This window comes from Nansenia antarctica, assembly GCF_963989245.1.
Source record: "Nansenia antarctica genome assembly, chromosome: 1".
NCBI lineage: Eukaryota > Metazoa > Chordata > Actinopteri > Argentiniformes > Microstomatidae > Nansenia > Nansenia antarctica.
In genome coordinates this window covers 50,997,621-51,011,400 of record NC_137674.1, presented here as the reverse complement: position 1 = coordinate 51,011,400, position 13,780 = coordinate 50,997,621, and the positions used below count along the sequence as shown (strand labels likewise).

Here is a 13,780-nt window from a genome sequence, read left to right as displayed (position 1 = left end):
AAGTCGCTGCCATGTTTCACAATGAACCCGTCCTCCGATATTCTACCTCCACTAGTCTCCCCTGGTGCAACTACAGCACAGTCTACAGATATATCCATGTATACAGAGTACAGTGTTTCCTCCAGGATTTTTCACATTAGCGGCGGGGTGGTGAGTTTTCGCGTGCACGCGCATGAAACGTGCACTGGCGCTCAAAACAAAGACGTAAAACTAGAGTTTTTTTTTTTTCAGTCATTAAAGCCGAGCAGGTGATTTTATATAGAAGGTGATCAAATACCAAGATATCCTACAGCTGCAGCAGAACATGCGGAACGCGCATACAGCACTGAACATCGGTTACCGTATAATATACATGTGACTGACAGATACGCCCAAGACACTGACACACACAGAAAGATCATCAGCTCATCGAATATGAAGTACACGAGAGATAATCAGCTCATCGAATATGAAGTACACAAGAGTAGAGTACACATGGAACCGGGAACACGCATACAGCACTGAACAACATCCGTAGAATATAAACTTGTGACTGACAGTCACATACATACATACATACACACATACATACTCACTAACTGTTTACACAAGTAAAACCACAGTGTGACAGATTCGGTAAACAACCAACAGCAAGGTAATGCATCAGCTGAGTTGCATGAGCTGCATGTTTTTCCAGCATGTAAATCCGTTGTCAATAAAAATTCGACTCCCCTTCTTTCCCCCTGCCAATACTGTGTCGTTTATGACATTTACCAACGTTTATGCTATGAATAGTTCGAAGCTAGCGTTAGGTGCGAGGCTGCTCGGTTAACCCATTAGCGGGAACATTATTTGTTTCACAAAATAGGCTGATTTAGTTGACCATGAACATCAGAGACTACATTACGAATGTTCATTAAAATACTTGTATACTGAGCAGTGGTATAAGAACATGAACCAGAGAACAGCAGTAAATGCAATAACCCACAGTCGTCGCTGATGTTGCATTTTCGATTAGGATACGGGATTAAAGGCAAATCCAAATGTCCCGCGAAATTCGGACCAATCACAAAACTGTTTTGCAAGCGCGTTGCCTCGCGCCGCGCGCCTGTTGAGAGCTATTGCAGCGCGAACACAAACGACGAGGTTAATTGCAACATTGTCACATATTGTAATTTACTACACCCTAAATCGTAACAAAATGTAGGTCTGGAAGCGGCCTAAATCTAGCTTCAATCTGCTTTTTTTCTGTTCTCCGGTCATAATAACTGAATGAATTAGTGGCGGAGAAAATTCATTTGTGGCGGCTCGCCACGAATTAATGCATATAGAGGAAACACTGCAGTAGACGGGTTAGACGCGTTTGGTGATGGGGAGGGGGGGTGTTTGTTCACTGGTGTGAGATGTTGTCCTTAAATAACCCCTTTAAGTGCTCCCAGGTTTTGCACATGGTATGAATACAGTACATGTTCTGCGTGTTCTGTTATGGATACAGGTTGTGTGTGTGTGTGTGTGTGTGTGTGTGTGTGTGTGTTTGTGTTCTACCTGTGGTGTACTGTGGTTCCCATGGTGACGGTGATGTCCTTGTGTTCCAGGCTGAAGCTGAGCAACGAGGAGATCAAGAGAGCCATCCTGACCATGGACGAACAGGAAGACCTGCCCAAGGACATGCTGGAGCAGGTACACATGTTCTATATGGAGTTATACATGGAGTTATACCTGGAGTTATACATGGAGTTATACATGGAGTTATACATGGAGTTATACCTGGAGTTATATAACTCCATATATAACATATATAACTCCATGTAGACAGACGGGTCTATGGACCAGGAGGTCTGAGGTACAGGGGGTCTATGGACCAGGAGGTCTGAGGTACAGGGGGTCTAAGGTCTCCCAGGGTTCACTCTTCAAACGGCCGGGCGGGCGTCTAGAGATGACGCAGACGTACGGCTGTAAAACGCTGCGTTCCTTCGCGGTTCGCTCACTCCGCGCTCTCTTTCTTGTCCTCCGCTAACCTCTCCGCAAAACCCCTTCGCTCTCATTTCCTCCTCCGCCCGCCCGCCCGCCCCGTCATTACGGAGGACGAGGTGGATGATGGAGTGTTTCCACTGGGATGAGGAGAGTAATTGGAGGCTGATCCCGTTTTATTGGCCTCGTCTCTGGTGTTGCTTTAATCTGCGGCCCTATTTGAAAAGACTCTGACGTGTGTGTGTGCGTGTGTGTGTGTGTGTGTGTGCGTGTGTGTGTGTGTGTGTGTGTGTGTAGGGGCTGGAGGCAGAGGGGGTGTTTGTAGTGGTGAGGGGTGGGGTGGGGTACCCATGCATACACACACACACACACACAAACTCCCTCTCACGCACACACTATTACACACACATACAGTACACACACACACACACACTACACACACATACAATACACCCACTACACACACACAAACACACACACACACACACACACACTACACACACATACAGTACGCCCACTACACACACACACCCACACACTACACCTACACACATGCGCACACATACACACACACACACACACATACAATACACCCACTACACACACACAAACACACACACACACACACACACTACACACACATACAGTACACCCACTACACACACACACCCACACACTACACCTACACACATACACACACACACACACACACACACTAAACATGGAGGGGTTATTTAGTGGGTTTAGAGCATCTGACTGTTGTTAGTGGTTGTGCGAGGTTGCCATGTCTGGGGGGCTGCAGAGAGGAGTGGTACCAGCTGCCCCGCCTGACACATCTGTTCTGTACAGGAGATTACCTCTGCCAAAGCAAAGTCTGGGGGATTTAAAGGGCATTTACTGTACATTCTACACGCGGGAGGAATTCTGTCCTGTTTGGGATCACCCTCCACACCTATCCAAACACTGGGTTTGCGGCTACTCCGTCAATCCATCAGACGGGGACTTTCATCTATGCCCCTTTCAGAAGCTACCGCTATCTGCCGTCTGATGGAATACCCACCTTTGTCTTTCGGTCGAAAAAAGTAGCAGGGTGGAAGCCGTAGTAGTAGGGTGGAGGCCTTAGTAGTAGTAGGGTGGAGGCCATAGTAGTAGGGTGAAGGCCGTAGTAGTAGGGAGAAGGCCGTAGTAGTAGGGTGGAGGCCGTAGTAGTAGGGCGAAGGCCGTAGTAGTAGGGTGAAGGCCGTAGTAGTAGGGCGGAGGCCGTAGTAGTAGGGCGAAGGCCGCAGTAGTAGGGCGGAGGCCGCAGTAGTAGGGTGAAGGCCGTAGTAGTAGGGTGAAGGCCGTAGTAGTAGGGTGGAGGCCGTAGTAACAGGGTGAAGGCCGTAGTAGTAGGGTGGAGGCCGTAGTAGTAGGGTGAAGGCCGTAGTAGTAGGGTGGAGGCCGTAGTAGTATGGTGGAGGCCGAATTCGGAAGGCAAGGCTCATTTGTTAATGCGTGGAATGGAATGAGGAGTGGTTTCAAACACATGTTGGATACCATTCCTCATTCCATTCCATACATTACAATGAGCCCCTGTCTCTTCATTAATAACTGTCCGGGTCTGTCTTCATTAATAACTGGTGTCTCTTCTCAGCTGTTGAAGTTCATCCCAGAGAAGAGTGATGTGGACCTGCTGGAGGAACACAAGCATGAGCTGGACCGCATGGCCAAGGCTGACCGCTTCCTCTACGAGATGAGCAGGTACACACACACACACACACACACACACACACACACACTCTCTCTCTCTCTCTCTCTCAAGGGCAAATGCAGCTCCCTCCTGAGACGGGGATCGAACCGGTGACTTTCCATTGGCTAGCCGGCCACCTCTAACCACCAGGCTAGGTCTAGGCTAGGTCCTCCCGTATCTGGTTGATCTGTGTCGCCACCTGGGAGGTAAAGGCTCCAGGAAGTCCCATAGAGGACAATGACGTCTTTCTCTTTTAGCGGTTTTGGACAAAACAAGCAAACAACGTCGAGCGCGTCTGACGCCAACGACGGATCGCGACAACATCACCGTCTCTTCCAAGGGAGACCTGTCTTAAGATGGTGGCTTCACTCCCGGAAACATCCCCCGATCGACACACAGCGAACAGGACTACGCTACATAAAGACTCACTGTAGTACCGAAAAAGGATAGCTCTTTAAATGAGTCACAGTCTCCGGGCGGAGGGAGGAAGGGAGGAGGGGGGGGGGGGGCAGAGGCGTAGGTGGTGGTAGCGTTACTCTGCCTGTCTACAGTGCACCTCCATTGTTAATTGATTAATATGAAACCCCCCCCCCCCAGACCATGTGGTTTGGTGCTCTCAGACAGCGGAGCACCGAACCACACGCACACGCACACACACACACACACACACCCCGACCCCGACCCCGCAAACCAGGGGGAATTCTCAGGCCAGTAAGAAGCAACAAAGAGCCAATCCTCGGGGCTTTCTGTGTGAAGGAGCATTCCTCCCACGTCACTCACCTCCTGCATGGTCAGATGCAGATTAGATTACTAGATTAACCCGCCGAACAATGCGCAGGTGCTGGCGTCACGCCACAGTGCCAGCCTCTCCGTCACATCACACGTCCTCTACTGTGGGAACGCCGGCTTCCTGCCACGATCTGGCCTCCTTTCGGCTCTCTGTTTTTGCTTCCTGAAAACATTGACGCCATGGCAACTGCGTCTGGGGGAGGGGGAGGGGGAGAGGGAGAGGGAGAAGGAGAGGGAGCGAGAAAGAAAGAAAGAAAGAGTGAGAGAGAGAGAAAATGTCTTCTTTAATAGACGTGTTTGGAGGTTGCCATTTTAGGGCTGTGATTCAGCGAGGTCGTTGTGTGTTTCTGTGTTTTGTCTGCTGACAAAAGGGAACGGATCAAGGTTACGCAACCATAAACCATGTCTTGTTCTGTCTCCCGCATGCACGCACACACACACATACACATACACACACACACACACACACACAGACACACACACACACACACAGACATATATACACACACACACAGACATATATATATATATATATACACACACACACAGACATACACAGACACACACACACACACACACACACACACACAGATATACACACAGAGAAATAGAGGAGGAGGTAGAGAAACACACACACACACACACGCACAGAAAGAGAGGACGAGGTAGACACACACACACTAGTCATTAGTCCATATTACACATTATAGACACACACACACACACACACACACTAGTCATTAGTCCACATTACACATTATAGACACACACACACACACACACTAGTCATTAGTCCACATTACACATTATAGACACACACACACACACACACACACACACTAGTCATTAGTCCACATTACACATTATAGACACACACACACACACACACACACACACGCACATACAGGCCTAAACAGTCGCCTGTGTGTTGACACTGTTAAACCGCCTGACCTGAAACACCAAAACAACAGAGTGTGTTTTCATGTCAGATGACGTCCGTGACCCCGGAGCAGTCAAAACACGTTAGCCGGCCCTGCCTCAGTGAGCTGGGAGGTTGTGTCTGGTCTGTTGTGTCTGGTCTGCTGTGTGAGGTCATGACCTGACGCTGTCCTCTACCTGCTCCTCCCACACAGGATCAACCACTACGGCCCGAGGCTGCAGTCTCTCTACTTCAAGAAGAAGTTCGCGGAGAGAATCAGCGAGGTCAAACCTAAAGTGGAGGGTGAGATTTAATTCACGTGTTATCGATAACACGCCATTTTGGATTTTGGAACCTCAGGTAGGATCGGTCCGTGCCAGTAAACGGGCGACTCATCACAAGAGAACGATTCCAAATCACTTCCGCTAACACCTGCGGTCAGTCCGCCGCCTACTGGTTAGGCCGTAGCATTTCCGCTAGCATGTTTCCGCTAGCCTGTTTCTGCTAGCCTGTTCGCGTTTGTAGACACCCAAACCTGAACTTTACTCGAAATACCTCTGTCCCTTCTCTTGGTAACCCTGTGTCTCTGCCCTCAACCTCCCCCGCCCCCCAGCCCTGTCCAAGGCCTCTAAAGAGGTGCTCCACAGCCGTAACCTGAAGCAGCTTCTGGAGGTGGTCCTGGCCTTCGGGAACTACATGAATAAAGGGCAGAGAGGTAACGCCTTCGGCTTCAAGGTCTCCTCGCTCAACAAGATCGCCGACACCAAGTCCAGCATCGACAAGTAAGAATCACTCTTGTTCTGGTCTGGTTCTGGTCTGGTTCTGAGTCTGTATGATGAAGGGCCAGCAAACACGACCTTAGCCTCCTACACCCTAGCTCCTACACCCTAGCTCTTACAGCCTAGAGACTAGCTCCTACACCATAGCTCCTACACCCTAGCTCCTACACCCTAGACACGAGCTCCTACACCCTAGACACTAGCTCCTACACCCTAGCTCCTACACTCTAGCTCCTACACCCTAGAGACTAGCTCCTACACCCTAGCTCCTACACTCTAGCTCCTACACCCTAGAGACTAGCTCCTACACCCTAGCTCCTAGACTCTAGCTCCTAAACCCTAGCTCCTGCAACCTAGAGACTAGCTCCTACACCCTAGACACTAGCTCTTACACCCTAGACACTAGCTCCTACACCCTATAGACTAGCTCCTACACCCTAGAGACTAGCTCCTACACCCTAGACACTAGCTCCTACACTCTAGAGACTAGCTCCTGCACCCTAGAGACTAGCTCCTACAGCCTAGACGCTTGAATAAATCTGAGTATTGATTGATTGATTGATTGATTGACTGATTGTTGTGTGTGTTTGTGTGCGTGTGCAGGAACATCACCCTGCTCCACTACCTGATCACCGTCCTGGAGCAGAAGTACCCCAAGGTGGCGCTATTCCAGGAAGAGCTGCAGAGCGTACCGGAGGCGGCCAAAGTCAAGTAAGAGTCTGAGCCGACACCTCTGAGACCCTGAGCCTTACCTCGGCGGGCTAACACAGTCTCGGTCACGCGAGAGCCGTAACACAGCCCTCAAGCCCAATTTATACTTATGCGTAAAATCTACGGCGTAGCCTGCGTAGGCCCGGAGCCTACGCCGTAGGTTGACGCGCACCTCTCCAAAAATGTAACTACGCAACACACCTACGCAGACCGTAAGCACCGTGATTGGTCCGCTTGGTAGCACATGATTCCGACATGATTCCGACTCTCTCGTAGGCCAAAATGCGGAAGCCATGACAGAAATGTCATTAACTTTTTCTGTAATTACTGAAAAATTATGATAACCATCTTATTATCTTAGTTTAATGTCATTTCAATGCATTATAGACATTTTCTTTACAACAAGCAAAAAAAAGTCCCTATTATGCCGCTATGAGTACACCGTTCCAAAGAAATGCCCCATGGAAGCGTCAAGCACATACTTCCCATAAGGAGTGCGATTCACATTTACGAGATGGACAATCCTGTTTATTTAGAAATAAATTATTAGCTGTGGCGTTTGACAGCGGATGATGATAAACATATTTAATGTAAAGTTATCTATAAGAACTGTGATTGGTCCGCTTGGTAGCGTCACATTCCGACTCTTGTAAATGCGGAAGCCATGACAGAAATGCCATTTACTTTTTCTGTAATTACTTATTAATTAGCGTTGGTCGGCTATGAGTACACCGACCAACGCGACGCAGACCGACCAAAGCAGAACTATAAATTGGGAGAGCCCTTGCGTAGGCTACGGCGTAGCCGCGCGTAAATTCGACGCAGAAGTATAAATTGGGCTTCAGTTGCCCTCGCGACACCACAGGACTTGAGCGCGGTGTTGCCAGACGGGATTGTTTTCCAACCTAAGCACTAAAAGTCTAAAAGCTGCCCCAGTGTGATCATAAGTAGCCCAATCGGCCGGGAATACGGCTGATCTGGCAACACTGCCTGAGCGGTGCTGAGCTGAGCTGAAATATCTTTCAGAGATGGTCCAGGTCGGGTGGGGTGGGGGGGGGTCGGGTCGGGGGGTCAGGTCTGTAGTGTTTGAAGCCCCTGCCGTGACTCTGACTTTCACTAGACGTTTTCGTGGCATTCTTCTTCTGTTGGTTTTATTGTCTCTCGGCGTGTTTACAGAAGGGGGGGGGGGGGGCGTGGAGGGGAGGGGGGGGGGGGGGGGGGGTCAGAGGTCGTGTTTAAACTGTGAGGATGTCGGAGGCTCAGGAGGTCATCCTAATTGGCCCGTGTCAAAGGGATCCCGGTGACATCCGGAAAGGAGAGAGTGAGAAACGACTAAGTTTCGAGTCGTTGTTGTTTCGAGTCGACGCTTCCTCTCTCTCTCTCTCTCTCTCTCTCTCGCGCCACGCCACATCCGTCGAGGGGGAGGCTGGGGGAGGCTGGTGGAGGCTAGCAGAGGCTGGTAGAGGCTGGCGGAGGCTGGCGGAGGCTGGCAGAGGCTGGTGGAGGCTAGGGGAGGCTGGTAGAGGCTGGTGGAGGCTAGGGGAGGCTAGGGGAGGCTGGTGGAGGCTGGTGGAGGCTGGTGGAGGCTGGTGGAGGCTGGTAGAGGCTAGCAGAGGCTGGTAGAGGCTGGTAGAGGCTGGTGGAGGCTGGCGGAGGCTAGGGGAGGCTGGTAGAGGCTGGTGTAGGCTAGCAGAGGCTGGTGGGGGCTGGTGGAGACCAGGGGAGGCTGGTGGATGCTGGCGGAGGTCGACGTCGGACGGCGGGGTTCGTCCTAACGCACGGACCTGAAACAGAAATTTTGTTTTCGATACCGTTTCTCGTTCTGCTCGACACCGTGCCTCGGACACCCGTTCCCTTATCCGCTCTGTCACAATGAGCCCGTCCTCCCATCATCAGCCTCCCCTGGTATCATCAGCCTCCCCTGGTCTCCACGGAGCTGTGAGCTCCAGTAGGTTTCGACGTCCACACTATAGCGCACCACTAACGGTGCTCACGTGCTGCCTTGGAAATCAAGAAAAATCTCCCGAAAAGTCCCAGACTCTCCCGCTAGGGGACGTGTGGTGTCTGGTATGTCCACCCTGAGGCAGGAAGCTGGGTCTGATCCCCTCACACTTCCTGTCTGTGCTGCGGCTGCTGTGGCAGGGGACAACAGATGGGGTCGGACTGGATGCATGTGTTCTAAACTCCTCTCTCTCTCTCTCTCTTCTCTCTCTCTCTTCTCTCTCTCTCCCAGTATGACAGAGCTGGAGAAAGACATCAACAACCTGCGCTCTGGTCTGAAGAGTGTGGAGACGGTGAGTCAGATGACACACACACAACAGAGACACACACACACACCCACACACACACACACCCACACACAGACACACAACAGAGACATGACACACAGACACACAACAGAGACACTACACACAGACACACAACAGAGACACACAACAGAGACACACACACACACAACAGAGACTCACACAGACACACAAGAGAGACACTACACACAGACACACAACAGAGACACTACACACAGACACACAACAGAGACACTACACACAGACACACAACACAGACACAATAGAGAACGTCTTCTAGCGGTCTGATGATGACGGTGACATCCATAGAGCTAGAAGCCACAGAACGGACACACCCCCTCAGACCATGGGAGGCTGGCGGAGGGAGAAATCGGAGGACGGGCTCATCATAACGCATGGAATGGTGTTGTCGCTGATTTGAATGTGAATGTGTGTTGAACATGTTCTAACTCTCTGATTGTATCGTGTGTGTGTGTGTGTGTGTGTGTGTGTGCGTGTGTGTGCGTGTGTGCGTGTGTGCGTGTGTGTGTGTGTGTGTGTGTGTGACCAGGAGCTGGAGTTCCAGCGAGGCCGCCCCCAGGACTCCAGGGACAAGTTTGTGTCCGTGGTCAGCCAGTTCGTCACGCTGGCCAGCTTCAGCTTCTCTGACGTGGAGGACTCTCTCACTGAGGCCCGGGAGCTGGTGAGGCCTGGGGGAGGGGGGGTTGATAGAGGACTAGGGTGGGGGACAGGACAAGGTGGTGGTGGGGAGGAGGCATGTAGTAAAGAAACTAAATCCCTCTGTTGTGTTGGGGGGCTAACCTGCCTTGTCTCTCTCTGTCTGTCTCTCTCTGTCTCTCTCAGTCTGTCTCTCTCTCTCTCTCTCTCTGTCTCTCGCTCTCTCTCACTCTCTCTCTCTCTCTCTCTCTCTCTCTCTCTGTCTCTCTCTCCCTGTCTCTTCCTCTCTCCCATTCTGTCTCTCCATCTGTCTCTCATGTAATTGTCAAGCTCTTGTCAGAATGACAGTTTTAAAAGCCCCCCATCCTCCAACCAGGAGCCCTGCAGTCACATAACTAATAGCTGGAAGCTCCTAAAGGGTTTAACGGGGATCTGAGATGGCGCTGGTGTAACGTTAGACCAGGACTCCCCCAGGGAGACACAGGTAGTAAAGAGTCACACTGAGGCTTTTAAGTGGCCTGGGTAGTAAAGACTGACCTGTACACATGTGTTCTAGTGTGTGTGTGTGTGTGTGTGTGTGTGTGTGTGTGTGTGTGTCTCTGTGTGTGTGTCTCTGTGTGTGTGTGTGTGTGTCTCTGTGTGCGTGTGTGTGTGTGTGTGTGTGTGTGTGTGTGTGTGTGTGTGTCTAGCCTTTACCTGTGTGGATATTGGAGCCTCTGAATATACGCAGTTAACATTTAACTGGGAGCGGTCAAGGCTATCAGTTTCAAAGCCAGGGTCTCCCCCCTTGTTCCCCTCCCTTAACACACACACACACACACACACACACACCACACACACGCTCTGTGCCTCCTTCAAAGGTGGCATGTGGAATGTATTTGATACTGCTGCAGCGGTTGAAAGGTTATTTACGCGTTCAGTCATCTTCCAATGGATGGGAGGAGAGGAGAGGGGAGGGGAGGAAAGGAGAGGGGAGGGGAGGAGAGGGGAGGGGAGGGGAGGGGAAGGGAAGGGAGGGGAGGAGAGGGGAGGGGAGGAGAGGGGAGGAGAGGAGAGGGTAGGGGAGGAGAGGGTAGGGGAGGAGAGGGGAGGGGAGGGGAGGGGAGGAGAGGAGAGGGTAGGGGAGGGTAGGGGAGGTACTGTTCATTAGGAAAGGCTGTCTCCATGTTAGACCAGCAATAATCCTGTGTCTCTCTCTCTCTCCCTCCCTCCCCCTCTTCTCTCCCTCCCTCTCCCTCTCCCTCCCTCCCTCCCCCCCCCCCCCCCCCCCCTCCAGTTCCTGAAGGCGGTGACCCACTTCGGGGAGGACCCGTCCCGCATGCAGCCTGAGGAGTTCTTCGGGATGTTCGACCAGTTCCTGCAGTCGTTCCTGGAGGCCAAGCAGGAGAACGAGAACATGCGGAGACGCAAGGAGGAGGAGGAGAAGAGGGCGCGCGTGGAGGCTCAGGTGAGACGCCCGTGTCTCTCTCTCTCTCTCTCTCTCTCTTTCTCTGTCTATCCTCTTATCGTCTCCTACCCTCTCTCCTCTCCTCTCCTTCCTTCTCAGAAAGATATGTCCCTCCCCTTTTGATCTTGATCTTTGAAGCGTTTGGAGAAGGAGGGAGAGAAAGGGAGGGATGGGAGGAATAGAGGAGAGGCCTCTGGGAGGCAGGGGTGTGTCTCAGACAAAGCTACAGTTGATATAACACCCTGCGCTCCTCACCCCTCCTCACCCCTCCACACCCCTCAGTACTTAACCTTAACAACACAGACCAGACATCAGTCACGCTACATGTGATACAATACCCTCCCTCCACTCCCAACCCCCCCACACCCCCGCAATACTTCACCTTAGAATACTAGACTAGACATAGACTAGACATCCTCCAATACCTTCCACTCCCAACCCCCCCACACCCCTCAAATACTACAAATACAGGAAGAAAAATCCCCAGATGAAGGGAATATTGCCCAAACGTTGGTAAGAGAGAATTGCGAGACTTTCGTTTTATTTGTAGTACTGCTAATGTCCCGTTAGTCGTCGTCGTCCCCCCCTCTCCTCCTCCATTACTCCTGTGTCACAGCCACAAAGCCCTCATTTACACTACAGAGTCTAGCTGGGCTGAACTGAGCTGAGCTGGCTTGGTGACAACCTGACCCCCCCTCCCCCAGACCCCCCCTGACCCCCTCCCCCTGACCCCCCCCCTCCCCCTGACCCCTTGCCTTGGCTGAAAAAAGTTGCTGGAAAAAAGAAAAATAAACAATGACACAGAACGGTTCCATCCTGTCAGTGTGTCACACGGTTTCTTAAGTGTCACCCTCCTATTTCCTGCCCCCCTCCCCCTCCCCTCTCTCTCTCTCTCCCCCCCCAGATGAAGGAGCAGAGGGAGAAGGAGAGAAAGGCCCGGAAGGCCAAGGAGAACAGCGAGGAGGATGGGGAGTTCGACGACCTGGTGTCGGCCCTGCGCTCCGGGGAGGTGTTCGACAAGGACCTGTCCAAGATGAAACGCAACCGCAAGCGCATCAACAACCAGGGGGCCGACAGCAGCAGGGAGCGACCCGTCACCAAGCTCAACTTCTGAACCCCGACCGCCCGCCCCCCCCCCCCCTCCGTTGTCTGGTTTACGACCGCCGACAAACTGATCCCCGTTGAGCGACCATTAACCGTTAACCAAATCCAACATCGGAGGCTGGAATGACTATTGACCAATCAACTATTTGGGGATGACAACATTGACAGTCACTGTCTCTGTTTTAGTGGGGCTACACTGACCTCTGGTGGTCAAACACAGACCTTACACCCCCCCCCCTGCCTCATCTGGGAGTTGACTCCTGATGCTGAAAATGAATCTTAGCTGAGCTGGAGAGCTGGATCGGACTGTCCTCTGCCTCTCTTGCTCCCTCTCTCTCTCTCTCTCTCTCCCTCTGTCTCTGTCTGTCTCTCTCTCTCTCTCTCTCACTCTTTCTCTTTCTCTTTCTCTCTCTCTCTGCTACTGAAGCACAACACCCCCAGATAGCGTGTGTCTGTCAGGAAACAGACATTATCTAACAGACTTTATTCTTAATTATGTCTGAAAACTGCCAACAATGGATCAGGAGTGACTTGTGTCAACTGCCAAAAAACCTTCCCTTTTTAGAATGCTGACAGTGTGAATGACGGTGTTACGGATCGATGGATGTCGTGGTTGTGACAGGGTGGGGTTGGGGTACAACTCTTTCCTAAGCCTCTCTCTCCTCGCCTCCTTCCACCTGGCTCCTCCAACGAGGTCCAGGAGGAGGTGAGGTGAGGAGGTGAGGAGGTGAGGTGAGGAGAGAGGACGCAAGAAGTTAGGGAGAGAGATGTGTGTCTCTTTACAGTTTTTGAAGATGAGCAGTTGGGTGGTGTGTGTTAGGGGGGGGGGGGTTGTATACGGAATATATGCTACGCTTTTGAGCACAAGATCGTAAACAGATACAGATTTTCATACTGTTTTTTAAAATCGTTTTTTTTTGGGGGGGGGGGCAAATAAAGATCTAATCTAGTATGTATTTAAATCCCAAATCGCAGAGAGCAGAAGCAATATGACCATTTTTTAAATTAAGTATTAAATTCTGTCACCTAAGAGGATAACGCATTCGAACTTCAACTGAAGAGGAGTCAGTGATGATTGTTGTCTGTTGTACTGTACATGCGGTGTTGGAGGCCCGGGTGTGTGGTGTGGCGTGCTGCCTAGACCAGACTTCTGTGTGTCAGTGGGTCTGCCGGTCTCTGCTGGTCTCACTGAGGAATCCTAACTGGACACAGACTTGAACCGCTCTCATCCTAAAAAAAAAAAGCACCTTCAATTGAGATTCTCTATTGAACAAGTGTCATTCAGTCCAGGACTTTTGGCTTCATGTGTTTTCCAGGGAAACCCGCCTTCCTTTCAGATGTCGGCTTCAGGCCATGTTCCAGTACTGTCACAATGCACCCCTCCCTTCC

At 51.4% G+C, this 13,780-nt stretch overlaps 1 protein-coding gene across 2 annotated transcripts in view; it reads left to right on the top strand.

The window, feature by feature from the left end:
• Positions 1–12,984, top strand: part of daam1a (dishevelled associated activator of morphogenesis 1a) — a 72,060-nt gene extending 59,076 nt beyond the window's left edge. For both annotated transcript variants that reach the window (XM_080550202.1, XM_080550201.1), the window contains exons 18-26: positions 1,575–1,659; positions 3,584–3,690; positions 5,602–5,690; positions 6,001–6,169; positions 6,770–6,877; positions 9,111–9,171; positions 9,734–9,865; positions 11,117–11,287; positions 12,192–12,984. In XM_080550202.1, the coding sequence (XP_080406328.1) occupies positions 1,575–1,659; positions 3,584–3,690; positions 5,602–5,690; positions 6,001–6,169; positions 6,770–6,877; positions 9,111–9,171; positions 9,734–9,865; positions 11,117–11,287; positions 12,192–12,401 (1,132 nt within the window). In that variant the 3' untranslated portion in view covers positions 12,402–12,984. The remainder of the gene's footprint in view (positions 1–1,574; positions 1,660–3,583; positions 3,691–5,601; positions 5,691–6,000; positions 6,170–6,769; positions 6,878–9,110; positions 9,172–9,733; positions 9,866–11,116; positions 11,288–12,191) is intronic.
• The last annotated feature ends 796 nt before the right edge of the window (positions 12,985–13,780 follow it).